Source organism: Agelaius phoeniceus, chromosome 5, assembly GCF_051311805.1.
Source record: "Agelaius phoeniceus isolate bAgePho1 chromosome 5, bAgePho1.hap1, whole genome shotgun sequence".
Lineage (NCBI taxonomy): Eukaryota > Metazoa > Chordata > Aves > Passeriformes > Icteridae > Agelaius > Agelaius phoeniceus.
The window spans coordinates 54,049,747-54,077,225 of NC_135269.1; the positions used below are offsets into that span (position 1 = coordinate 54,049,747).

General features: G+C 39.3%; 1 protein-coding gene across 3 annotated transcripts in view; it reads left to right on the top strand.

The window, feature by feature from the left end:
* IL17REL (interleukin 17 receptor E like) overlaps positions 1-10,528 on the top strand; it is a 45,450-nt gene extending 34,922 nt beyond the window's left edge. Inside the window, exons 11-16 of one of the 3 annotated variants that reach the window (XM_077179051.1) lie at positions 1,220-1,267; positions 1,926-1,983; positions 2,347-2,492; positions 4,973-5,032; positions 6,076-6,133; positions 9,694-10,528. In XM_077179051.1, coding sequence (XP_077035166.1) covers positions 1,220-1,267; positions 1,926-1,983; positions 2,347-2,492; positions 4,973-5,032; positions 6,076-6,133; positions 9,694-9,698 — 375 coding nt within the window. In that variant the 3' untranslated portion in view covers positions 9,699-10,528. Of the gene's footprint in view, positions 1-1,219; positions 1,268-1,925; positions 1,984-2,346; positions 2,493-4,972; positions 5,033-6,075; positions 9,664-9,693 lie in introns of those variants that run through there. The other 2 variants (XM_077179052.1, XM_077179050.1) reach the window with 2 other exon arrangements.
* Positions 10,529-27,479: the final 16,951 nt, after the last annotated feature.

Here is a 27,479-nt window from a genome sequence, read left to right on the forward strand (position 1 = left end):
TGATCCCTCTGGGATCATTTATCTGCTGGCAACAAGTACAATTCATTGCTTGCAGGAGAGAAAAAGAAAATAAGACTAAAATGTGGTCTGGCTGATAATGGTTGTATCTATCACCAGAACAGAAACCAAACTTATTACAGAGTATGAGTGTTTTTCTGTATTTACTGATTGCATTTAATGACTGAACATTAATATTAATCATAGAACCATAGAATGTCCTGAGCTGTAAGGGACCCACAAGGATCATTAACATTCATGGACAGAATGGATTCTCTTTTTTTTCCTCATTAATTCTAACAAGTTTGATATTGAATTTGGTCCATTTATTTCACTGTAACCCTGAAAACCATCCCTGTACTATGCTGCAAACTACTGCAGATTGCTCAGATAGGGCCAGCTGCCCTGTAAATCCAGACAAGGCCACACACTCTAATACTATTCACATGTACTGACTTAGGGACTAAGGCTGCATCACTTCTCTTTACTGAGGCTGGGCTTTCTCTGTCAATGACAAAGCTGTCTCCAGGTCTGAGCAGACTCCTACAGAACTATCTCCTGGGACACTGTTGTTATGCTCTCAAAAGAAGTTACAGTAAGGAAGTGTTTGGCTGTGTAGGGTGTTCAGTCACTTTAGCAGCAGGGTTTATTTAAGTAGGATTGATCATGTAGCAATATGTGTAGCTATTGTTTATACAAGAAAAGGCTCTTTGTGGTGAAGCCCTTGGTGGGTAAACAATTGTTAATCAAGAAAAACAACATTTTTTGGATTGCTTAAGTGTATTTCCAAAATTCAGCCTATGTTTCCCTGTTTTGAAATATGGGTATGGAAAATTCAAAGATTTCCCAACTGATGGTGGAATACTTTTGGATGTATGCTTAGGTGTTCTGATGAGTTGTTCATGAGTGGAAAATACGGGGTTGAAACAATTTGACTTTGTAATCAGAATTTTGCACAAGCCACCATAGAATCAATTAATTTAGCTCTAATGGGTCAGTCTGACAGTAAAAAATGCTACATATTGCAGATAAAAAGAAGCAAACTATTCAGTAATCCAAAGCAGCAGTTGTTTCTAACCATTTTATGTGAATAACTTCCTGGGATATTTATGAATTAAACAAATCAGTTGCCTTTGCAGTAATCAAGCCATGAAGATTTCAGAAGTTGATTTTGTGAAACTAGTTAATAAAACTAGCTAATGCTGAGTGCTCTGTCTTTCAGCAGGTTAAATATTCTCGTGTGGACACTCACCCAAGACTTTGCATGAAGGTAAAGGAATTTCTTTGTAAGAAATTCAGATTAACTGCCCTTCTGTCTCTAAAATAAATGAGCTGCTGATGTTCTTTATGATCAATATTTTGTTTCATAGCTCTGATAAATGGGAACTGAGAATGAAGGAAAAGTGAAGGATTAGATTAGAAGGTGATAGTTTTAAAGTGCAACAGCAATGATAGATAGGACACGGGTCAGATTGTTCCCTTCCTTTTTGTCTGTTTAAGAAAAGCAGGAAAAAATATTTTTGGTCAATGCAAACTCTGAAGAATATGCTAAATTTAACATATAAAGTTTTTCATAGTAAATATTTGAAAATAAAATGATCAAAACAGTACATTTAATAGAGAATCTTTTACTATTCTATTTGAGAGAAAAAAAATCCAAATAAGGCCAATACAGGCATATTATTGTTTTCTTTTAAATTACTTTCAAGTCAGTGGGACCGGATATTTCTATAAAATATGCATGATTATAGATACTTGAAGAATTAAGGGATCTAATTTAAGTCAAGGTTTGGAAGATACAATAAAGGAGGAAAGCTGTGAATTGATCTTCTGCAACTTTCTGGAATGCCTTGATCATCACTAGTTGAAAATTTGCCACAGATTGAAATGGAAAATCCAGTTTTCATAACAGATTTCTCTGCTTTCAGTTTACCACCAAACGAGGATCTTGGATTAAATGTCCATTTGCTCATGGAGAATTTCCAGGTAAATATATATTTTTAAAATTGTAAACAAACATTAAATTGTAAATAACATTATATTGTGGAAATTGTAAATAACATTATATTGTGGAAAATATTTAAATCACTGGATATGAGAAGTGAGAAATGTTCAATAGCACTGTAAATTGTAAACTAAGTCAAAGAGACTTGACAGCTTTTTACTTCTATGTATCCTCAGTAGATCTAGTGTTCATCGGTATAAAAAGTAACTTGTAGGAAAAATAATTACTTGCATATCATTTGATAACACTTAAAAATACAAAAAGCTTTTATTTTAGGCATAAATTTTAGAATATACTGTATGGTCCTTGTACATCTAAAAGTAAGTATTTTCCCCTAATATCAGCCTGGAAAATGAGGACTGCTGCAGTTGCAGAACAAATACAAGTTTTCTTCACATCCCAAACCAAGGCACAGTTCTCAGTGCTTGTGTGTAACAGGACGCAGATGGCTTCATGTGAATCTCTTGGGATGCACCATTCAGTCTCTGTGGTTTGTATATATTATTTCTTAAACATTTTAAGGCTTTTAAACATACCTAACTTCATTCATTTATTATTCCATATATTGTTCTGCAGCCTGAATCCATTAATGAACCATGTACATATTGCAACAATTACTGGAACATTTTAAAAGCATGTAGTTCTAAATCTGATCTCACACTGAAACAAGAAATAAATAAAGATCCTGAAGTCAAGTGAGTCACATCAAATGATGAGACTATCGAGGGGAACTTTAATATTCTTTTAATGGCATTTTTGTAGTGTGGTATTTGTATTATGTATATAGCAAGTGTTACTGTTAATATTTCATGTATGGGTCACTGATACAGCTGACCTGGCAAATCACACATCATGAAATGTAAGACTTGAGGCATCAATCCATTATGAACTCTAAATATCACAGCTGGCAATACAAACTCAACACGCAAAAAGGGTTCATTTTCAGCCAAATTATCTATTTGAGCCAGCTGATGGTGTGGATACACAACTGCTTCATCCAACAAAATGGGGACAGAGTGGGAAAGGATTATGGGAGGGTCAGATTTCAGTGTCAGGCAGCAGCTAGTCATGAGAACCTCATTCCTCTCTTGCAACTTAGTCTCTGTCCCATACATTTTCAGTGCAGCACTGTGGTTTGCCCTTTAACCCTGCCTATCAGCTACCTTGTTGGCCCAAACTGTGATCTGCTGAGAGACACATCTAGAAAGTGAGGTCAAAGAGCTAAAGAGAGGCCATAGTATTATTTTTTAAGCAGGACAATATTAGCAGGATAGATCCTAGTAGCTACTGGGACCACCATGCTGAAATACATCTGTCTGGGTCAGCAGCCAGCTCCTCAGTACCCTCAGATGCACTGCTAAATATGTGCTCCTGCTGTCTGCTTCACTGACCAGGCACATGAGCTGGCACATGATGAATTTTGAGAAATTTGAGAAATCTAGATATTGTGATTTGAATTGTTACTCCTGGCTATGCCTGTTGACTTCACTCTGCTATTAGGGGGATGTGTTTTCAAGCACAGCTCCTAAATCTGTCCTCTCTGTAAGGTATATTCCAGCTGTACTTATTTGTCACTATGCAGGGACACAATGCAACTCTGCCTTTTTCAGGTACTTGTGATTCTTCTAGTGAGAAGAGTGCACATACCAGGCAGTTATGAACAAGCATTTCTCAACATGATGGGCTGGACACTGAATGCTGAATTTGTTTTCTAATGAATCAGTTTAGATTAGCACCTCTGGTGCTGAATGTAACAGAACAGCTGATAAAAAAGCTGATACAAAGAGTTTTCCAACTCAGGACAATCTGAGGACATGCAAAAATGGAAGACAAAATCTTGCTCCTCTAGGAGTTCCCAGAGCTGAATAATCATGGCAAAAGGCTTAGGAAAAAACATCTATCCTAATTAACACAGACCACAGAGGGCATTGGTGGTAATATCAAGAGTCTGTCCTAAAGGGAAAAGCTGTCTGGAAAATTCTGTATTACTGGCAGAGATGGAGATCTTGTAGAAGAGTTGTCAACACTCTGGGAAGGTTCCCTTCAGCTGGTCTATTTCACATGAAATCTGTGGAGTTTATATTTTCTTAGTTTTAAAGGTTCCCTGTGTGAATAGCTTAGTGAAAGGGGTAATGGTGGAGCACCAATAAATCACAGATAGATATTGAAGTGTGTGTTTCATGAAGGCACTGATGCATTTAGAAATGCTGTTTTCTTCCCTTTGGTACAGAGCTGTTATGTCCTCTGCTACTGTGACAGAATGGGACCCCATATCAATTACACAGTTCCTGTCTCAACACCATGAGCATTATACACAAAGTTTTCATCAAGACCTCACTCTGTGTTGTCAGAAACCAATGCTGATCCTCTAACTATGAATTCCTCTTCAGTCATGCTTGAATTTATTCACCTAATTTCCCCCAAATTACTTTAGGAGTTTGCCACCCAGAAGAGAGCAGTGTAGCATGCATAGCTATTGGTGCAGTAACAGACATTATTTTGAGGACAAACCATAATCAATCAAATATTAAATGTCAAGCCAGTCATTTAGGACAATTTTGCCCTAAGGCTCAGCTTGTTCTCTGCATACAATGGGATGGGAAGTCCAGAAGAACTGTAAAGACAGTCATTCCTTCAGCTCATACACCAGGGAAAAGAAGTGAAGATGATGGGAGGAACCAAAAAGTGGGGGGAGAGTGTCCTCCATGTGATGCTCCATAAAATGCAGTAACATTTGCCCTTTTCCTGTGCTGTCACACTGTGCTTGGCAAAACTACACCAGCTGCTTATGGTCTTTGAGATCTGTGGTTAGCTTTCAAAAGAAATAACCTTCCATTGATTTTCTAACACAGTAGAACTCTAATAGCATTATTGGAAACCAAAGCAAAGAACTGGAAGAGACACAGTATGTTTTCATTGTTTCCAGGTATGGAAAATAGTGATTTTCAACTTCTTTTTTTTATTCATTAGGGAGATCCTGTTTCAATCACTATGTCACAGGAAATGTGTGGGTCAACAATTTGCATTCAGGTATGTGTCTTGCTTTTTGCCAGGTACCCTGTACAAAATAAACTAATAAACAAATCATTAAAACACCAAGCAAAGCAGCAGGTACTCTCACTGCTCTCTCTTCCCAGCTAAATCTGATTACTGTGCAAATCAAGTTGGCAAAGAGCATTATTTAAAGCTTGGTATGCTGCCACCACTTTTCTTTGAGATGACATTAATTAACTGAGAAGTTGCTCTCCATGATCTTGCTCCTTTGTCAGTGGCAGATAAAAGGATATCATCAGGATATTGCTAATCCTGTCTTTATGTGTTCCTTCATTTAAAAAAAAAAAGTTCCAAGCTATCAAAAGATCCAAGTAAATAATAGATGAATTTTCAAAAATTGACATTGACTAGAAAAGGTGAGGCATACAGTAAACAGCAGAGCAAGTGCATGGTGTCCTAGAATTAGCACTCAGGAAAGTAGAACTGAGCAAATTATTTCTGACATTTTTGCACACTATTTCTGTAGCTGAACTTCATTAAGAAATTTTGTTCATAGAAAATGAGCATGAAGCTGATAGGTTTATGCCTCTCTGGAGTTAATGTTCTCAGCAGACACTGAAAGAAATGAAAGTGAGAGTGGAGCTCTCAGGCTCCAGTAGCTGCCCTGGAAGGCCCTTCTCACCTTCACTTTCTGCTGCAGGGAAGAAAGAGGGAAGATGAAAGTGAGATTGGCAAAAGCCTTCTGAGTAATGAGAGTAGTAGTTCTTTCCCTAAGGAGAAATGAAATTTGGTGGGGAGACTGATAATTTCCTGCATAAATTATTTATTTTGTAAGTAAGACATTATCTGTCAGACAACAATAACAACAAAAATTATGATTAGCTCTATCATTTAGAGACCTAAAAGTGATTGCAACTCAATATATACTAGACCAGCAATCTCCATATGTGTATATTTAGAAACAGATTTAAAATGCAGTCCCTTGAGTAAACTAATAAAGCAATCTCGTTTTGTCAACACAAGTGCTTAGTAACAGCTCTGCTGAAAGGGGAATAAGCCTCAATTCTTTCTTTTGAAAGGGCTGGAGAACAGATGTAGATTATTCAGTTCCCCTGCAGATCTGTGATACCTTCTGTGGTAAGTAGGCATGTTAACAAAAGAAGCTTGGGTCTTGATTTGAAACTGGGAAACTGAGGTTGGATTCACCTGACTGAATGTGGATGTGTGCATGAGAGCTGAATATGCTCAGAGTCCTTTATAGACAGAGGACTCATATACCTCATGAGCTACTTTAATTAGCTCTGCAAGGGCAACTTGTGGGCCTGGCTGCTGCCTCTGCTTCCTGGGTGAATTTCCCACCCTGTGCCAATTTCTGTGTGTCACACCTGTATTTACCTTGGTGTCAGTACATGAGGTAACTAGCTAAAAATACACCTTGGCAAGAGGCACACACTGCTGCCATTGCAGTGACTGCAGCACAGCCCTGCTGTCAGTTCCCCCCCCTGCAAATTTCCCTCCACTTCCCAGCAAACAGAAGTTTGCTTCTGGACATTATTATGATGATGATTTGAGGTACACTCAGATACATTATGGAGCCAGAATACTCTAGAACCTCCAAGCCCTGAAAGTAAGGTGTTGTAGAAATTAGTGAGTTCAGAGCAAATTAAGGCTGTGGGGTTTATGGTGAACAGTACAGCAGTGGATTGACTAATTTAGAACTAAAAAGTCTAAAAGGAATCATGCTGAGAGAAGCCTCAATCTGAGCATTGCCAAAAACACTTCCCCAAACTCACACAACCAACCAACCTACATCTCCTGCTAGTTCACTGCAAATACAGTAAGTCCTGTGACAGATTTTCCCTGTTGTCTAAAAACACCTGTCAGTTAACTAGAGCTTCAGATTTGGAAGCCTGATAATAAAAAGAAGGGAGCTTGAATTTGTGGTCTGAATGTAGTTCCCTGTGTAATCGTTCATATAATGCCAGTTCAGGTTTCTTCTCCACTGAAAAGCTTGTGACAAGCCCACTCAAGATGAATAAATTAAATTATCAGTGTTGTGGTTCATGCAGTGTGGATGCATTTTCCTTTTTCATATTTTCTATTTAAAAATGCAGAGTATGACAAAAGCATGTAAAATAATTAAAAGCTCTAGAGATGGAGTCTTGGAATTTCCCTGCACCTCATAGTAGGAGCGAACATGTCTGTGCTGTAAATGAAAATAGCAGAACATCAAAAGCTGACTAAAGAACTTTTTGTGCACAATATTTGATTTAAATATTTAAATAGTGAACTTTTTCTCACAAGCTTGTTTGGTTTGGTTTTTTGTTTTGTTTGTATGTTTTTCTGTGGAGTTTTTGTTGGTTGTTGTTTTTTGGGTTTTTTCCTTCTGATTAGGAATTTGTGGCAATTCAGAAAAAAAGGAGAAAATGTGCACTTATCAAGAATGTCAGAACTGTAATATGTGATCACTGTGTTTGTTGTACATTAACCTCATGCTTCATGGATCCTGACATAATTTATGGTTTTGGGATGATGTGATCTACATTAGTTGGTAGATCAATCCATCTCTTTCTGTGGACCAGTGTTCCCAAAATCTCCCAGTAAGCAAGATGGTACAAGTCAGGGTCAGAGATGGGACACTGAACTGGGTTGGTCTGTCTCACTGCAATAATTCCAATGTTCTTAATGACTCACTGGAAGCCACCAGCTGCTTCTCAGGTGTAAAGTTTTTAATGTATCAGTGACAGCAAAACTACTAAGGGCTTTTGTATTCTTAAATGCATATTTTCTATTAAAAAGGTATTTCTTAAACACTAGCCTTTTAAAATCAGGATGTGATGAAGGTTTCTTAAAGCAGTCACCAAGGGTGATAATTGTTACACTGGGATGCTGTTGTGTTTCGGCCTAAGATATTAAGGAAAGCCATCCATGTAAAAGTGAAGGCAATATTAACCTTGAGATTTGTCTGTAATCTGTGACAATATGTTTTATACAAATGTCAGAGAAAATGACAAATAATCTTGTAATGGCACAGTAAAAATATATACTGTGTACATCTTTGTAAAATAGAAACGTGCATGTTAAGTGTTACTGTTAAAGATAACGAGCACTGTCAGTGTGTTCAGAAGACTCATGATGTTATTAAAAAACAAGACTCCAGTCATATTACAAAATAGACTCCATCTGTTACAAAAAACTCATTGTGTCTAACCATCAGGAAGGCTGCTCTTTAATCAAGCTTTTTGAAGAGCTTTCTGGCATGTATAATTTATTATTCTACAATGGATAGCATTTTTCTATAAAGCTGTACATATTTTTTCTATATTTTCTATAAAGCTGTACTTTGGGAATTACAATGGCTTGGTCTTGTTTGCTCTACAATGGATGGAAATAGGAAAATAATGTGGTGGTTTTTTTTAAATTTTGAATTTAATAGCATTGACTTGGAGGCAATACTTTGTGCTTCTTTCAAATTTTCTATTTCTTTTGACCACTTTTCTGGATTCTATTTAATAAAGCCAAGCATTTTGAGACATTATTTCCCCTAAAAAATAAGAACTTTATGTATTTTGTATGAAACAATAACCCATATCAGTTACTCTGGGAATAAATATGTGAATCATAATTAAAACAAAATGGCAACCTATATTTGAACTTGTTCCCTCAGGTTTTCATGGTCAGTCATACAGCGATGGAAACCCACCAAAAGCCATGACACACAGTTATCCATCTAATTTACAGTTTGAAACATCTCTGGGAATGGATGGGGTTTTTAATCTTGAAACCATATCACTGGCCTTGTAACAGGCACAGAAGGAATATCTGAATGAATTTTGTATACAGCTAGAAGGAATATCAGGTTCTTAACCCTCCCTTTCCCACTGAAGACATTCCCTGCCTCTGTGCTCTCTCTTCTCTTGCTTTCTCTCTTTGCAGTTTAGTCTGGAATCAGAGATAGCTGCCTTGCTGCCAAAGTGAGGAGAAAGAGAGGCAAAGAACCAGTGGTAGTGAGAAATTTGTCAATTAACAACAGAACCTTCGGAGCCCTCGAACAAGCTCAGATGTGCTGTGCATGATATTCACATTATTAGCCCCTGTCCCCTGCTTTCTCACTGACATTTGCACGCAGGTCAGATCCCTCTGTGCTCTCACTGATTAGACACTGAACATGTCTGTTCAGCTGTTCCAGTGCTGCTTCTTATTGCTACAGTCCTTTACTAAACACCTCTCCTAGGCTATAGACAAATAATCAGTAAATAATGCAGCCCATGGAGGTATAGTTTGGTCGACCCTGAGCCCTTAAAAATTCTCTTCCTTTAGGGATACCTTTCAGAGCCAACCTAGAAGAGTGGGAGCTACCTAGAACTCCAGAGAAAATAGAGATGAAAAAGTCTTGTTCAAAAGTGGGGAAAAGATGCAGCCTTGCAAAAGCTTTGCAAATCGTGTGGTTGAGAAGGGGCTACCATCCTTGCCTTGAGGCAGTCTTTTCCCTTGTCAGAAGAAACCACTCAGAAAAAAGTATCTGATTTTGCTTATTTGTTCATATAAACACTGTTTGAACTGTGACAGTCAAGTACACAAGCTGTAGACAAATGGTCAGATTTGTTATTTTATACTAACTATAGCAATGAACTTTTTCACACTTTGGAGAAAATAACCTCACAACAATCTTCTTTCCTCTTCTGTTTTTCTCCTAGGATGAAGAGTGTGGAGTCCTTGCATTAAATTTAACAACATGTTTTCAAGGTCCTCAGTATCTTCTCAACATTGTATTTTGGTGCAACTTGCAAATCTGGTTTAACTGGTCATGTCTCATGACAGTACTTTCTAGTTACTGTGAGATTATTCTCATGAGTGAAGAATTTAGCAAGTTGAGCCTACTCTAATATGACAAATTCAGATTTGGATTCCTTATTTCCCAGTATTTTTAAAAAAGGGTCTTAGATCACCTAGAAAATCAGGTCCACATTTCCCATCTAAAGTAGTATTTTATAAAAAACATGCTGTAAGTGAATACTTTCATGGTACTTTGTGTACCTATAAAACAAGTATTTCAGATTTTCTTGTTGGTAGCTTTCATTTTTAAACCATAAGCAAAAGTTTTTGAGAAATGAATAATGGAGGAAGTTTTTTCAGCTTTGATACATTATTCTTCTTTGCAATTTCCTGTCTTGATTTTCTCATGCCATTCTGATGATCTCACCATGACAGACCATGTTCTTTAAGTATATCTAACAACTGCTTTCTGTGTTTGCATTTGTTTTTGCCTTGGAGATAATTATCCTATTTGTCTGAGGTGGTACATGTCTTTGGTTTGATAGCTATTTAAAACTGTCTTGTGGAAATCTTGTCTAGAAAGAAACAGTTTAATGGAAATATTTTTCCCCATTATATCAGTATTTATACTCAATTGTTCAGGATAATATTACACACTGTACTGATTAACAAATATTTGGCCTTTATTTCACTGAGTCGTCCTGTCAAACATGCTTCCTGTTGTGTAACATGGGAATAAAGTAAAATAAAAGATGATTAATAGCATATCCTGAAACCATGTGGAATTGATCATGGGAGATCAGGAATATGGGTGAGGAGTAAGGGAACAAGAAGTTAGTTGATCAATAAAAAATATTTTCCATCTGAATGTGTGGGGTTTAAGAATTGTTTGTTTTGTTTTGTTTCAAGGTATTTATGGACACTTTTACACAGTAAAAAAACACAAGAGACATATCCACTGCATTGAGACACAAGCATTTTTGAGGTGCCCTGGAGAGGTCAGGTTCTGCTTGACTCTTTTGATAAAAAAGTTTTATTCTTTAGACTGCACATCTATTAGATCTAGTCTCATTCCTGGCAGTGCTGCAGCTCCAAAAGCAGAGGTGGCAGGGCAGCATTCCTAGAGCACTGGGTTACTTTGTGAACCTGAAGCTCTGACCTACCCTGCTTTTCCTCTTACACCTTTCAGGCTGCAGCCAGGAGCAAGACACTCAGCCATCCAGCTGAGAGAGCATCATAACCCTACTCTCTTCACTTTCTTCCAGTGGAAAAGTCTTTTCTGCAGGAAAAGTTGTTTTGTACAGAGTGATTTTTATTGCCATGATATCTTAAGATCAACTTTATGAATATGTCCTCAGACTGAAAATTAATTAAAATGATACAGGTGTATCTAAGGCTAAAGCAAAACACCACCTCCAATGACAAGCTGAAGCAAAACAGCTGTACTAAGCCCTGTGCTTTCAGTGAGAAAGTCCTGTTTCAGCTGCATAGAAGCTGACTCTCTTGCACTACATCATCTCTTGTTGGCTGCAGTGCTGAAAATACCAAAGAAAATAGCCATACCAAGGCCCTGTTTTACAGAAAAATTTAGACAGGGGACATAGCAGATGCCATTTAACCTTAGAGTCAAGTGCTTATCCAAAGATAGTAGTCTAGGCTCCCATGATGGCCACTGGGGAGAGAAAGGTACTTTCCAGGCATATTTCATTTTGCTTGGACACTTGTTTTAAAGGGAGCCAAGGCAGCTCCACCTAAGTGCTTAAAACACTCCTGCTGGTGGCAAATGTTTGCAATAATCCTTAATAGTATCTCTGTACTTTGGCTCAGGTCTGTCTGTTTGCATTTGTGTAGTGAGAAAATGCTGGTAGCTTTTCTGACTGACTCCAGAGCAGATCCGTAAGAGTCCTTTTCTAATACTTTGGCTTCAGCCAAACATTGTCTCTTCTAATTACAAAATTCCTGCTCCCTCTGGGAGCAGCTTTCCCGCTCTCCAACACATTTGAAAGAAGTTCCACTCAGGTACAGTATTTTCTCAGGTACAGTATTTTCTAGAGAAGTTACAGTCTGTTCTTGTGACTTCATAGCTGCAAAAGTAAAGGTGTTTAAATTTTTTCACAAGACATTTAAACACTGGTAGGTCAGTCCTGAAAGAAGGTAGTAATAAAATCTTTCTAACCCTGTAAGTATTCATTACACTCTGCTGACCACTGAAATGTTTTCTTTCTCTCACCCAAAATATGCAATAATTTTGCAATATTGACCAATGTACAAGTAAACGTGTTGTAGCAATAGTCAAATGCAAAAATCCCCTATGTGTTGCTTATAGACTTGGCTAATTGTCTAGAGCCTCCATTCCTTTGTTGAAGGAAATTCCCTTCTTGCTATTGTAGGCCCAGTCCACAATAAGCTTATTGTGGACCCTCTTTTGAGATAACCTGCATGTATTTGTTTTTCATTTAATATCTACATTCTCAGTATTATCACAGAGCATTAATATCCCAGTTCTTCTGAGATCTTAGTGTGTATCAGAGTATCATTGAGCTATAGCAAAAAGACTGATAAGATGCTTTTTAGTTATGCTTTTAAGACTTTCCATTATTTTCTAGTGCATTGCACAAACCTGAAACTAACATTTAAATTTAAGACATAAATTAAAACAATTTTGTTCCGCTTACTTAGGGACTTATTTTCTTGGTATGCTGATGTGGTCTGGTGTGGGAAACCAGCCTGGTGCTGCTGCAGTATTCTTTATTTGCAGTAATACTTACACTTCCTTGGTATCAGCAAGTTACAGTTGAGTGCCGTGCTTGAATTGCCACATCCCTCGTTAGAGTAGCTGTGCATACACCAAGCTGTAACAACAGCCACAGCAGAACTAGTCCTGCTCTGCTCCTGACCTGTCCCTTTTGGACTTCTGATAAACTACTTCAAGAAAATAAATGGGAAGAGAAATTATGACTGCTTTTGTATTTTTGTACTTTACTGCTGATTTCACTTCCTGGACTACACAATCAGGCCTGTGTGAGGCAGCAGAAGGAGCCCAGCTCTAGGGGAGTGCAAACAGTTGTGCTCATTAGGTCCTTAGATGGCAGACTGACTGAATTGTCATAACTGACAATAGACTTCAACCTGAAGTCTAACACACCTGTGCTTAACAAACAGAAGAAAATGCACTTGCTTCAATTTAGTGTGAAAAGTTCCCCTTACTCATATCCTGTAACAGCTGGCCTAAAAAAAAGGTGACTTTATCTTACATCTCATATCCCCTGCAAGTTTCTTTATTGTACACAGAAATATCTTTCCTGGACTGAGAAAACAATTTCTCTTTCTTATTCAGAAAGCCCTTTTGTGTAAACATGTAAAGCTGTTACAAGTCCAGTAACAATGATTGGAGTTATTCCTCCCATCCCCCGGCTGCTTTTCCACCACTTCAAGCTGTATGCACACAGTTTGTGGTGATTGGGATGGGGCTGTGGCTGAGCCCCATCCCCAGTGGGCACAGCTGTGAGCAGCAGGTGAGCAGCACTGACAGCAATGAGCCATGGGGTGCCCAGGGGCACTGACCAACACCAAAGGGAACAGAGGGCACACAGGGGCAGTGCATGAACATGAGGGGGATAAAAGGTTGGGCTAAAGAACAAGAAGGGCAGGTGCTTGAAGTCTTCTGATGAGGTCTGGTGTTGCTCTGTATGGGGATGTTTAAAGCCTTCTGAAATGGAATGGTGGTCCTCTGTGTATTGTGGCCATCTCGACTGTGTGACATGTGCTGTGATAAGCATATCAAGCCACTGCCAGTATTGCTGACTCATATTTTGCAGGAATAGGCCTTTTCATGTGGCACTAGGTGCCACTTTTGAAAACCTTTATCTAAACGAACAAGGGTTAGTTCTGGTATTGGATTCACAAGCACTCTTGAAATTATTATTTTCTAGGAACCATCAAACAGATTAATACTCCATCTAGTATAGATCTAAATAACTTCTTAATATATAGCTGATACAGTAAAACCAGGACATCTTATCTACTGAGAAACAGATCCTAATTCCTAGACTACTTTTTTAATAGGTGAAATTTGTCAGATATATTTTCTGTCATTGACTGCATTCTAAAGAATGAAGCCTAAATCATCCTCTTCTAAAGGTATATAAGTACCTATCTAACCTCTAGAAGTCAGTTTTCAAAATGTGTGGATGGGATTGTGTTCTCTATTGCTCTCTCCACGTGAGTAGTCTAAGGTTTTGTACCTTTTCATATCACAGCCAATAGAATAAACCAACTCTTGCCTTTGAGTTGACAGCCACTATTCTCATATATTTCACAGGTTCTAGTGTCTGATCTCATACCGCAGAGATTTCCAAGCTTTGCTTACATTGCTTATATGCACTCTGAATCTGGATTTGTGCTTGATGGACAGTTTTGTCATGAGAGATTCCCTCTCTCGTGATGTGTTGTGATGATGTGTTTAGAAGTGGAAAGGATGAAAAGCAAAAAGAATTCCCAGAGATAGGATGAGATAAAAGATGGGGGGAATGTACTTTTTTTATCCCAGAGATAAAAGGTGGGGAGAGGGTACTTTGAGTCATCTATGGGCACAGGCAGGGAGATGCACTCAGAAGGAAATGCTGTACATGGAGCCTGCAGAAGGAAGCCCATAAAGGATGAAGAATGATGCAGACATGCAGAAATCAGGGTGGGGAGACTGGAGGTGAGGCAGGGGAGATGGGCTGGAGGGGACAAAGACTGTGAGGTGGGAGAGGGAAGGGGGCAGTGAAGTTGGGCAGCCCTGGCGTCATTTGTGTTCCTGACTCACAGCTACTCCTCACTCAGAACCTCCAGGTAAAATGGGAAAAGGAGTGGAGAATAACCACAGATGTGCTGCTCTGCACTCAATATACACATTTTGCCTACCTAGTTGCTTCTCACCTTCATGCCTGTTATACATTATCTTGTTGCCTTCTTCATGGGGCACAATGCCAGGATGAGTGGGAGGCAAACTGACCCAGAACCTCTCTGTATAACAGGGAGTCCTCTTCAGTGACTCTATGGGCTTCTTACCTATGGGACTTCACAGTCTGTTGGATCTGTGGAAGCAGCCTGTCATTTTTATTTCTTTCTTCAATTATAACTGTCTATCAGTGGTGAGAGAAAGCAAAGGTAGTTCAAACAAGTGGAGAAACACCAAGATGCACAGTGGCCACACACCCTTGATAGTTCTTGCATGACCATTTTCCCCCTTAAAACAAGTGACAATTTACAGAGCTTTTGCTTTTTCTTTCTTTTGCATTACATCAGTTTCCCTTAACTTTTTAGAAGCAAATTTTCACTTTAGTTATGTAATATTATGATGAATCTTACAGGACTGGACTTCTGTGGTAGTTCAGCTTCCTTTCAGGCGGCTCTTCCTCTTTTGGTCTCTGTTCACATTCCTTGTGAAATCCAGAATGTCTTTCTACACCTGTAGTTTTCACTCACTGACATTTTTCTGCAAGACCCTGGCCAGCTGAGAGGCTGAGAGGCTTCGCATTGGACTGTTGCCAGCTCATTCTGGAAAGGCATGGTTCTCTGTCTGTCTGCAAATACCAATATCATGATAACCCTTGAATGTTCTGATTGTTCCATTGATGTGTTCTTTTGTCTACCCAGTTCCTTACCTGTGCCCTACCCTATTTACACTAATGAACTATGAGTGTCTGAAAATGTCAGAGTATTTCTAGAATGTACAAGCATTTTCTGTCTTTGATCTAAGATGGCTGAGTGTGTAGCTGAGTAGGAAGTAATTTAACTGTATTTCTGTGTGAATATGGCTAATCTGAAAAGGTTTACTGGAAGTCAGGATAGATTAATTGATCAGCACTAATGTGGTTTCCAGATTGAGGATAACTTGCTCTGCAAGAGCAGACAGCAATCTGGTATCTGTCCTCACTTCTTTATATAAAAAATGCCAGCCTTTTTTCTGGATATATGTTATGTAGTGTTATTTGAGATGTGTTTCCCAAATTCACCCTTTTTGTCTTGACTTACTTAAGGTATGAGACTGAACGGTGCCAAATGAGCTACTTCAGTCACAGTCCCCTCCTTCAGAAACTCAAGCTGAGGCTGTGAGTGAATGATGACCAGAAAACTGTCATAAATATCAAACCTGACTCAAATCCTTTGTCACATTTCCAGGCTGCTCACTTCTAGCGTGTTTTGTGACCATGAGGCTTCTTTCAAGAGGCCCATTTCTAGGTCTTCAAGGCTATGCTACAGATGACATTGTTTTGTAAGAACCAAGGTGACCAGACTTCTATCTGCTTCTATGGTCAGGGGAATATTCACCAAATAACCAGTTGTTGCTGTGCTGCAGCATATATACAACCTAGGCTGCACAAGCAGACCAAGATTTATTCAATGAAAAGGACCACAAAGATAATATAAATGTACTTTTGAGGGCGGTTTGTTACTGCTTGGTGCAGAGACATTGGATATCACAGGAAATAATTGTACAAAAATTGCTGCTGTTGTGCTACTGCCTCAGATGAAAGAGAATTCTGTGATTCCTGAATGGATGCTCAGCTGTACTCCAGCTTACCAATGCTCTGTTTCCAGTACAAGAGAAGAGACTGTGTTTCAAGAATGCACCATGTGTGTTTCCAGTATTTTAAAAGGCCCAAACTCTACAAGTTAATTAATTTCGGATTCTCATAAGGTTCCATTCTCTTTCTCCAGAAAATACTCCAATATATTCTTTCTAGCTCACAGAAATGAAGAACCATCCAATCAAGTTTTTAATGAAGATAATTTTTGTATGACTCAGCATACAGGGTAGCAGCATTCTACCTATCTATCTATCTATTTCTTAAGGTCTGTAAAGAAATGGCTTTTAAGCATAATAAGCAACTTTATGGAATTCTGAAAAACTACAGCAAAGCGTGAGTGTCACTACAAGAATGTTCATTGTAATATAATTCATAACCACAACTCCCTATGTCTAATCTGATAGCTGTGAATTTTTGTGAAGGGTGTGTGCTGCTCATCTGTGTGAAGCTTGAGACAAAGGGAGACAAAAAAAGAACACTGCAAGAAACTTTCTCTTGTGTATCATCTGCCCTGTGAACCACTGCCTGACAGCAACAATTTCCATGCCTGCCAGAAACTATATTGTTCCCTGCTCACTTAGTATTGTCATGAAGAAAACAGACATTGTCCTGCTCTAGGAAAGTATGCCTCGGATCTGTGAGCCATCTGTAGTAATTAGTAGCAGATTCCAGTCATATATGGATTCCATTTTTCTTTTGTATTACTTTTTGCTTGGCAATATGTGCACACTACTGAGTTTCATTTCCCAGAAGCACAAAACCTCTGCATTCTTCTGTGAAGTCCAGTGATTCATTTCCAGGTAAATGGAAACTAAGTTTTTACACTATGAGGCATAGGGAACAGCTTTTGAAATGTAGGTAATTATAGGTTTATTTCAGAGAGAACAAATCATATGCATGAGGAATCAAATCTATTTCTCACTAGGCAAATTTTAATCGGCTTTGGATCAGAACATTATAAGCCTCTGTGCTTTTGCTGACATCCTTGCTAGTTCCTCTAAAGGTTAAATTTTATGTCCCTGTTGATACTAGTCAGGGCAGGATGATGTTGGGATATTTTGTGGGGTTTCATTGTGTCCTGTGGCAAAGATGGTCCTCCTTCAACCATGTTGCATCTCATGACAAAACAAGCTGCTTCCTTTTATGCCATCTCCAGATCAAGTCCACCCTGAAGGAGGGCTGTGAGGCTGAAGCTAGAGGCACACATTCCCATTTTGCCACACAGCAATATATTTTCTCTCCTGTTTGTGGAGTCCAGATGGTTGACATCTGGGAAAACTGATGGTAAGGAGCTGGAAGAAGCAAAAACCACTGTCTGGGGAAAGTAGGAAATCACAGACAGTTAAATATTTTCCTCTGTAAATCCCATCCTTCCCTATCTGTTGCAGAGTGCTCCTAGCCAGGAGCAGAGCTTCTCTGAACCATTCATTACCTTTTCCACATATCTATCCAGGCACCTTGGGCTTCCCTAACTTTGTGTAAGGTGATATGAGAGTTTGTACTGCATCAAATCAAATGATTGTCTAGTTTGTACTCTGTCTTCAACAGGTTCATCTGCATTTCTTAAGAACTTAATGAATGAATTATTTTTATGTGAATGAACGAATTATTTTTATGTGTTTAGTATATCTGAAAGGGTTTTTCTAATAGAAATTTACCTAAGTGTTTTTTTGGACTCATGTAAATCTTGCATTTTCTATTACTCATTCCATTAAACTCCACAGTCCAAGCAGGTGATATGTGAAATATCTGTCCTTGCTTTGAACCTGTCTCCAGCCACTATGACATTCACTGAGCTCTAATGTTTATGCCAAAAAGAACAAAGAACTGTTTCTTGGTACTTATTTTCCCACATTCTTTATTCTTTATTGACTGCTATGTTATCTTCTCTTGATCTTTTTGTCATTTTGAAGAATTTAGGTCTATTTAGTCATTCTTTATATGGCAACCACTTGAACTGTATACAGTATTCAAAATATGATAAGGTATGATTTTATACAGCAGCACAGAGATGTTCTGTCCAGTTCTCTCTTCTCCATCTAATAATGCTGACAACTACCTGCCTGTTTTGAACAAGTAACTCTAAGTACTGAACAGTTGACAACATAGAACTCTTAGAAATCCAAGATCTCAATCCTTGGTGGTTATGGCTAAATCACAATAACACACTATATTACCAAAAAAATGCAGCTTTATGCTTTCTTCAGGCCCTGCTTCTTGTAGACTTGACAGAAGAGACAGATGCTTCATTAATATCCCTTCAACTAAGCAATTTCATAAGGAAAAATAGACAACTGCATTAGATAGTTCCCTTGCATTAGACAGTTTCTGGCAACACTTCCATGAGTGTTAATATGCCCTAAGCCAATCTGCAGGGAAGACCCAGGCACAGGATGTTCACTCTTTACTGGGATGTTTGTATAGTAAGTAAGTTGCTAAATATGGTATATATGGTGTGGCCATGCTGTTTCTACAGGGCTGGATTTGAAGGGAAAAGAGTTCTGATCCTCTAGTCCAAATCCCTTCTGTCTAGAGCAGCAGGCTATCTGACAGTATCAGATATGGACTATAATCTTTTTGTGCAAGACAGGCAGCTTTAGAAAGTTTTGCAACTTATTCATTATGGTAGGTTTGTTTTCATGAGTCTACCAAGGCCCTGTGAGCCAGCACAGGACACATTCTGCATTCATTAAGGTTCATGGTAGGAGTGGTGATGGTCATGATGGTGTCAGCAGTGTTTTCTGTAGCTGCAGAGATAGGATGGATTCTTTCCCCACACACATCACTTTTTTTTTTATCAGCCTTGAGAATCACCTACCATTTTATCATCAGCTGCTCACTGTGGCAAAACCCATTTGTAATTTTTCATGTTCAGCTTGAATACTGTAGGCTCGTTGGCAAATGTTGTATACTATTAGCTGAATATTTTACAAGCATGTTAAACAGTTGAGAAATCAACACGTACTTCCTCTTTAGCAGTAAAAATGTACATCAGTATCTCTTCTTTAATTGCCAGATACCTTTTCCACACCCTTTATCTTGTCCTCATATTCTCACTAGAGATATCAGTGTCTTCAGACAGATTGTTAGCAGCACAGCTGGGGACAAAAGGGAAAACTGTGGAACAGCATTGCACTGAGTGGCAATTAGCCATGGAGTGCTCCAAAGGGAAGTGGTCCAAAGGGAAGTGTGCTGCAGTGAATGATACATCTCTCTATATTAATCTCTTAATTTATGCAAAGCAGTGGTTGCTTTGGATTAGTCTTTCTTCTTCACCTTCTCAGCTGTGATTTTTATCAAGTGTTTCTCAACAGCTGCGTAGGTTCAGCATTTATTTGATTAATTGTGAAAAACTGAATGCAGTTTTTAAGCCATAATGACTGGTAAGGAAAGAACAGACTACCCATTGGGCCTCAGCTCAAGTCTTGCTGCATTTGGGAGTCTGATGGGGAAATTTCAACCTGTGTTGAAAAGTACTTCCCCAATTGCATAGTTCCGCTGAAACTGCATCACAAAATTCTCCACACAAGACCCAGGACACTTAGTTAACTGCTTTGTTTTTCCTTTAATTTCTTTATTCATTCCTTGGCATTCTTGACAAATCTCTGATTTTTTAGTCAGTCCATTTGGAAAACTTTATGGCTGCCATTGCTCTGTGTGTTTTCAAAGCCCAGCAAGACTCCTCAGCAGCAATTCAGCTTCTCTTTGTCTCAAAAGTGGTGAAGCAAGGAGGAAACGGAGGCCTTCCCTCTCTTGGTGCACTGGATTACCGAAGGCTACGATGTGATGGCTTAGAAGTTACCAGAAGCTTAGTCAGTAGGAGGTGAAGCCAGGTGATTGCCAATGCCAATGTGTGTCTTAGCTCTGGTACTGACTTTTATACTGCCCTGTCTCCACAATTTGGGAAGTATGCAAATTACCTATTGGATCTGAGAGGAGAAAGGAGAGGGAAGATGGACTGCCATCCAACTGCGCAATAATAAATGCAAAGCAGGGTCTTGAGGTACAGTGAGGAGAACAAACAAAGTTGGAATCTTCCTCTGGGGACTGGTGAGACTAAATTTTAGTGCAAACTTGTGATGATCAACATCCTGACACTGATGTGTCTTTGAGCTGCCTTTGCCTGGTGTGTGAGTAACTCACGAGAAGGAGCAGGAATCCTTGGTCAGAGCCCAAGGAATCTGGCCCTGGAGCACACGGCTGTGCTGGGGTATTTGCATAGGCAGCACTGCAGCTCTGTGGCAGTGACTCTGGGGCAAGCAGGGAATGCAATGTTGTGGCTCAGTGGAAATAGACTTAAAAACCTGGTGTCTGAGCCAGACTGTAGATTGAGAAAACCAACTGTGTGCCAGGAAAACATCTCTGAAGCATTTATTTGGGAAAGAGTATATATAATAGACAGATGAAATGCTCTGCCCTCCTGTTCTAACATGCATTTCATGAAACAAACACATGCACATGCAATGCTGGTTAACAGATGAGGTACAGGGGGCAGGCCCAGGTGTGGCTCTGTTTTGGCTCCTGCTCATTCCAGAGGAGAGTTGCTCATTCTGAGGTGGAAGGATTACTCTGGGGGTGACTTCCCTGCTGCTTCACAGGAAAAGAAATCTGGGTTCATAAAAGAAAATGAAAGCCAATTACAGATTAATATGTTATATTCTATTGTTTCATGGTATTTGTTCCTGAGGATGATTTTCCTTATGAAAAGCACTGGTGGCATTGCCATGATGGCTGAGGGGCTTTGTAGGATCTCCCATAGATTTGGCTCTTTTGATTTCCCTAGTGTTATTCCATGTACAGCTTTCAGAGGAAAAATGGGCACAAGGCTGTGAACTGTCACAGAAGTTTTTGCAAGGCTTGAAATCCAGTTCCCTATTTTTTTTTTTTTTGACAAGGCAGCTAAGCAACTTTTTCACATCCCTTTTGTTTCTCACATATCTTCAGACACCCATTTCCCACCCACCTCTATCTATCCTCAGCAGTTTCCTTTTCATGATGTTTGTTTCATCTTCAGGGCTCCAAGAACATTTTTTCAAACTGAACACTTAACCGCAGTCAAAACAGCAAGCCATTATTTTTTACTTCACAGATCTTACTCTTGATTTCTGACTAACTTTATTTATTAATTTAGCAACATCAGACCTTGCAGGAGGTCCTTCCACTTTGAAAGGGCAAGCATGGGAAGCAAATGGCAATTTGCAAACTTTTTTTCCTATAAAAATCTGAATTCCAGTTAGATGAAAAGGGAAAAAAGAAGAAGGTTGAAAGGATATACATGAGAGGAATGCACATGAGAGGAATGTGCAGGTTACGACTAATGTAGCACCTTTTGAAACAATATATAAAGGATAAATCTGCTGTCAAATTATCCCTTGTTATGAGGTTATGAGTGAGGAATGAATTGCAGGTCCAAGTCATCAGGGACCACACAAGCACACAATAGGGCATAGTTTCTAAGGAGAGGAAATTGCTTGATTGTGAAGCCTGGCTTCTTATGTTACAGAGGTATTACTTATTAGTTTATATTAATGTGTCTCCCATTATTGCATAAAGAATTATCTCTGTTTGTTTATAGCATTCTTGTATCCAGCCTTGCGCATCCAAGATTCGCTTCCAGGTCTGCATTCTCACTAGCCCTTCTTTCCTCTTAGTTTTCATTTAGTAAAAAAACCAAAAAAACAAAAAAAACCCAACAAAAAAGCCCATCGAGATAATATTGTTTTATTGCATTGTGATTATACGCTCTCTTTCCTACTCAGTTTTCCCAGAGATATTAAAATATTTATTTTGCCCCTACGTGTTCCTTGTGCTGAAAAACTGGCTTCAGATGTAGGTTTTCTGTTTTCTTCTCATCTCAACTATTTTAATTTAGTAATTTGTTATCTGCTTTACTATAGTAATTTGCATCCTCCAACTGTTTATGTGGGAAGACATAATCTGTCATTGGGGAGGAAAAGGTATATAGTATTTGTCTTTCAGGTGAATTTTAATTTATTGACTTGTTGCTAGAATTGCTTCCCTTTTAGGTAAAAACCTGAAAACTGTAATCAATCATCTTTTCTTTTATCTTTTAAATTATCTCTTTCCTCATTTATTTTTTTCTAGACCCCTGTGAAACTTGTTCGAGTTCTTAAACTTTTCTGTCTTCAGGCTGAACTCATGGACTGATTTTTAACTGGATCTTCACCATCAATGGCAACCATTTCAATGTTAGTTCTCATTCCAGAATTTTTTTTTTTAGCTTTAGCTGATTGCAGATGAGAAAGATTTCAGGTGAATTCCAGGTACTCTTTTAAGCAGATAATATAAACTAGAGAATTATGCCAGAGAATCCAGAGGGAAAATTTGTGGAATCAATGCCTGTGCCATGGTGGCTGTGCCATTGCAGGGAACAGCTGATTGCAGCATTCAGGTAATTATGTGACTTTCCTGGCTCTGGTGGCTGCCTGCAATGTTGGGGAGCTAAGCCTCAGTACAGAAAGGGCAATAACCAAGGTTAACAGTGGACATACAACCCATAAAAAGGATAACCATAAAACTGGTTATCCTTTCCAGTTGCAACACAGCTTCTTTTCATTTTCAGGGGATGGTAACTCAGGGAAAGTAAACCAGGTAATTCTAAAAGCACAACCTGTTCCCAGTTTCCTATAAGGGAACTAGGCAAATGTAATATAGACTGTAATCTGTGTAAATTTGTTCAAAGTTGGGAATTTCCGCTTGACAAGCACTTCTTGGTGCAATAAAAAAAAAAAAAAAAGATGAATTCTGCGAAGAATAACAGTGGGAACAACAGTTTCCAGTAAGGCTGTCATGATAAGACCAAGCCAGCCAGTGCTGGGAACCACTGACAGAACTACAGAGCAACACAGAGTGACAAAGGGAGAAACTACCACAATGCAGCAAATGCCATCACTGTCAATCATTTTTCATGTGGTGCTGTGAGGAAGTGTAACTTCCTCTTCTTTGTTGGTTATGGGCTATTTCATTTGGGAAAACCCCTTGAAATTTGCATAGGTAACACCAAATTCTGGCCTTTGCAGGATGGGATCTTTCTGGGCTCCCCAGGGGACTCCACTGCCCAGGGTATGCTCATCTGAATGATCTTTACTAGTTTGTTGTAGAACTGAACAAAAGTCACTTGTCCAGTGAAGGGCAAAGGTGAGTCTGGAAGGTGTGAGCCACGGGATTTTTTTGCCATGCTAACTAATCATGTTCTGAGCCAGTTACCAGCTACTCAAATTGCAAGATTAATGACATTAAATTAAAAAACACCCAAACATTAAAGACCTCTACAGATTTTATTTTCTCTTAATGATGTCCCATGAAGGGAGCAAGATATGTAACCTTCAGAGGAGGAAAAGCAATATGGTATGCCAACTCCCTGGGTATTTGGAACATCTTTAAGAAGAAGAGGAGGCTTTAAGTGTAGCATCATCTAGCCTGTACTGTGCTGCTGGAAACTACCCCTTCCAGTTGGGTACTTTCTGCAGAAGATAGGTGGAAGGCTTTGCAGTGGTTCAGCTGATGGTTACCCACTCACATTTAACGCTGCTCGGAATTTGAAATTGGTATTTGGGGTTTGCTAGAAGATCACACATGGAGTTCCTGCTTTTAGGCTGCAGCAGTCAGAAGATGCTGTAATAGTTCCATTTTCCAGAGAGCTCCAGCTGTCTCAGGGATCTGGGCATCTGAGGACACTCATGAGGAGCACACTCCAAGCTGTGTGGTTTATAATCGCTCCTCTCCACAGGGTGTTGTGGGAATGAAGCACCATTTTCACTCTTAGAGAGGCGCATCAAGTATGCAGGTTGAGAGAGCGATTGATTACAGGCAGATCTGCTCCATTTGCTGTAGATCCTTGCCCTTTTGCAGGCCAGCTCCTGCCAGATTTTTGGATGATGACACATCAATCTAAATTATGGAAATATTTAGCAGGAATTTATTGCTGATATGCAGTAAGCCACAGGAATGTAAGCAAGTCAAGGGTGATAAGAAATGTCTACTTCCTCTTTTGGGTGAACTTGTCAGGTTTCATGTGTAGGCTGAATTAATTATGCAGTGCCAGGTATTAAAATGCTGTTCCTTGGCTAATGTACTGTGTAATGACTTTTTGGAAAAATAATTACCTCTGAACACATCATTCTGATTAGATCTATCTGAAATATCAATGACAAATTTATGCTAAACCGGAAATGACAGTAAATTTTTCCAGCTTTTGAATCATGATAGTGTTGATCACAGTTATAACATGCAATTCAAATCCAGTATAGAATGGAAAAAATTCAATTTTTTCTCTCTGTAGAAACTCATTTGGGGTGTATTTTTGATAAGTTGTTCTGGTCAAGAGTTCTCTGAGACAAAAAGATTGCTAATAGGTACTTTCATAAAGGACCATGTCCCTTAATGTAATTTCTTACACAGAATTAAACAGGAAAGAGTAAATTTATTATGAGCTTCTTTTTTTCAAGCAGGAGCAAATACAGCTAAGCAGCAGAAGAAAAATAACAATTTCAGTGCAGATGCAGGCAGTTAAAAGTCCTCAGGGGACTGTGAAATAAAAACAGAGGATAAGGCAAATTCATAGAAATTACCAGGATTTTTAAAATCTAAGTACAACCTGCTGGTTTCGTACAGATAGAAGTGACAGTGAAGCACGTGGAGTTTTACTTCAGGAACAGGTCTGGGAATCGGAGTGTAGGTATCACCAGTCTGTCACCCTATGAACATTCCCTTCTGGAAACACCAGACACATGCTGTCCAAAAGCTTTTTAAGGGGTATCCTCAGGCAGCTGCTTGCTTTTCTGGCATGCTGAATGTGTGCTGTGTTCCTCTCTCTCTGTAGCTAATTCCAGCAAGGAGCTGCCTCCTGCAGCTGGAATCTTCTCACCAAATGACACGGTTATTTATAGAAATTCTTCCTTCTCCCTCAGAAGGCTAATATCTCCACTTGTTTTCTTCTACTCTCTTCCTTCCCATGGACATGGTTTAGTGGTAATATGGCAGCGCTGGGTTAACTGCTGGATGTGGTGATTTTACAGGTTTTTTCCAATCCTAATGATTCTATGGAAGATGGTAAGTTTTTCCATCTGGCAATACCATCAAAAAATGTTTAGATGCAATTCCTTTTCAGTCATGTAGATGATTTGACTAACAAGCTCATTTGGACGACACCTCATTTTATCTTAATCACAATATTTTTGCAGTTCTTCCTAAAAAACAAAAGTACTTCTGTGTTACCTACTTCCTAGCATGAACTTTCCCAAGCTGCTTTTTGGTTATATTATCAGGTCCTTGCACCCCTTTGAAGCTTCTTTTGGTTTATTTCTGGTGCTCGCTCTCTTCGCCAAACCAACTGAAAAGGAAACCTCAGCCTACAGAGTGGAGTGACCATGGCCAATGCATGGACAGGGGATGTCCTGGGGTGGCCTTGCTGCACAATAACTCTTGGCTCTGAAGCCCTGTGGCTCTGTAGCTAGCAATCACATGGCTTTGCAGATAAGCACCACAGATCTGTCAGCAGATAATGGATTTGCAATGAGGAACTACACATGGGACTGGGCATTGAGACACCTGATGACAGGTGGGAGGCCTGAGGTTCTGAGGGGAGCGGGTGTTAGGAGTGCTAAGGATTAGATAAGGTTTTTGGGAGATGCATAAGAGAAGGCAATGAATTGGTACACTGGCAATTTTGGAGGTAGGCTGCTGGTGCAGCCATTGGGTCTGGGGACACAGTCTGAGGAAACAGAGACTGCTCCTGGATGTCAATATCTGCTTGTGCCTGGCCTGGCACGTAGGGCCCTGCCCTACCACCTCCCAGCCCAGAAAAGTGGGCTAGGTACTGCTGTGCATGAAAAAAAGAACTCTTCATAGAATCATAAAATGGTATGAGTTGATGAGCCGAAGGGTCATCTATTTCTGGCACTACTGCCATGGACAGGACACATTTCACTAGACCAGGTTGTTTACAGCTCCATCCAATCTGGTCTTGAACACTTTCAGGGATGGGGTATCCACAACTTCTCTGCACTCACACTGTTCCAGTGCCTCACCACCATCACAGTACAGAATTTCTTCCCAGTATCTAATCTCATCTTACTGTCTTTCAGTTTGAGGCCATTCACGCTGGTCCTGTCACTACATGCTGTTGTAAAAAAGTCCCTCTCCAGCTTTTTTATGGGCTCCCTTCACTTACCTGAAGGACACAATTAGGTCACTCTGAAGCCTTCTCTTTTCCAGGCTGAACAACCCCAAATTCTCCCAGGCTCTCCTCACAGGAGAGGTGCCCCAGCCATGTAACCATTGTGGCGGCCTCCTCTGGACTTGCTCCAACAGGTCAATGTCCAGAGCTGGATGCAGCACTGCACATGGGATCTCACCAGAGTGGACCAGAGGGGTAGAATCCCCTCCCTCATCCTGCTGGCCACACTGCTTTTGATGTAGCCCAGGATACAGTTGGCTTTCTAGACATAGAGTTGGCTTAATTGACATAAGATGCTATCACACAAATCTGAGGTGATTTCACATTTATTACATTGTTTATTGCTATTGCTCTGAACCATAGTTCTCTGTGAGGAGTCCCCAGTCAGTCTTTAAACATAAAAATGTAAAAAAACCCCATTATGATTCCTCAGGGTGTCTTCCAGTATGACAAAACTTGTATCTACAAGATTTTGTAGAGAATCTTAGTTTTAGTAATTAATATTTTTACAAAGACAATAAAAATGATGTGCTTTCACAGTGCTGGAATTTGGCTGTGAAAAACCACTCCTTCTCACAGATTTATTGGTCCATAAAAATTACAGGCATAAAACCAGCCTTTGGATTTTTATGAAATCTGTTAAAAAAATCTAACAATATAAAAATGGGTTATGATTTGTGGCATCCCTTAAGTTACCAAAAAGGACTGAATCGGGGCAAACCAATTCAAATTCAAACATACTGTCTACAGTGCTGCCAAAAGATAAAATCATGCTTGAGTGCTACAGCCTTATTTTATAGCTTATGCCTGAATATAAATTTTATGGTTCAGATAAGGCCTTTTGAAATTAGGCATTTATGACTCTTTTATTAAAGAGGACTCTTCACTAGGCACCACTGTAATAAAATTGTATCTCTGCAAAACAGACGGT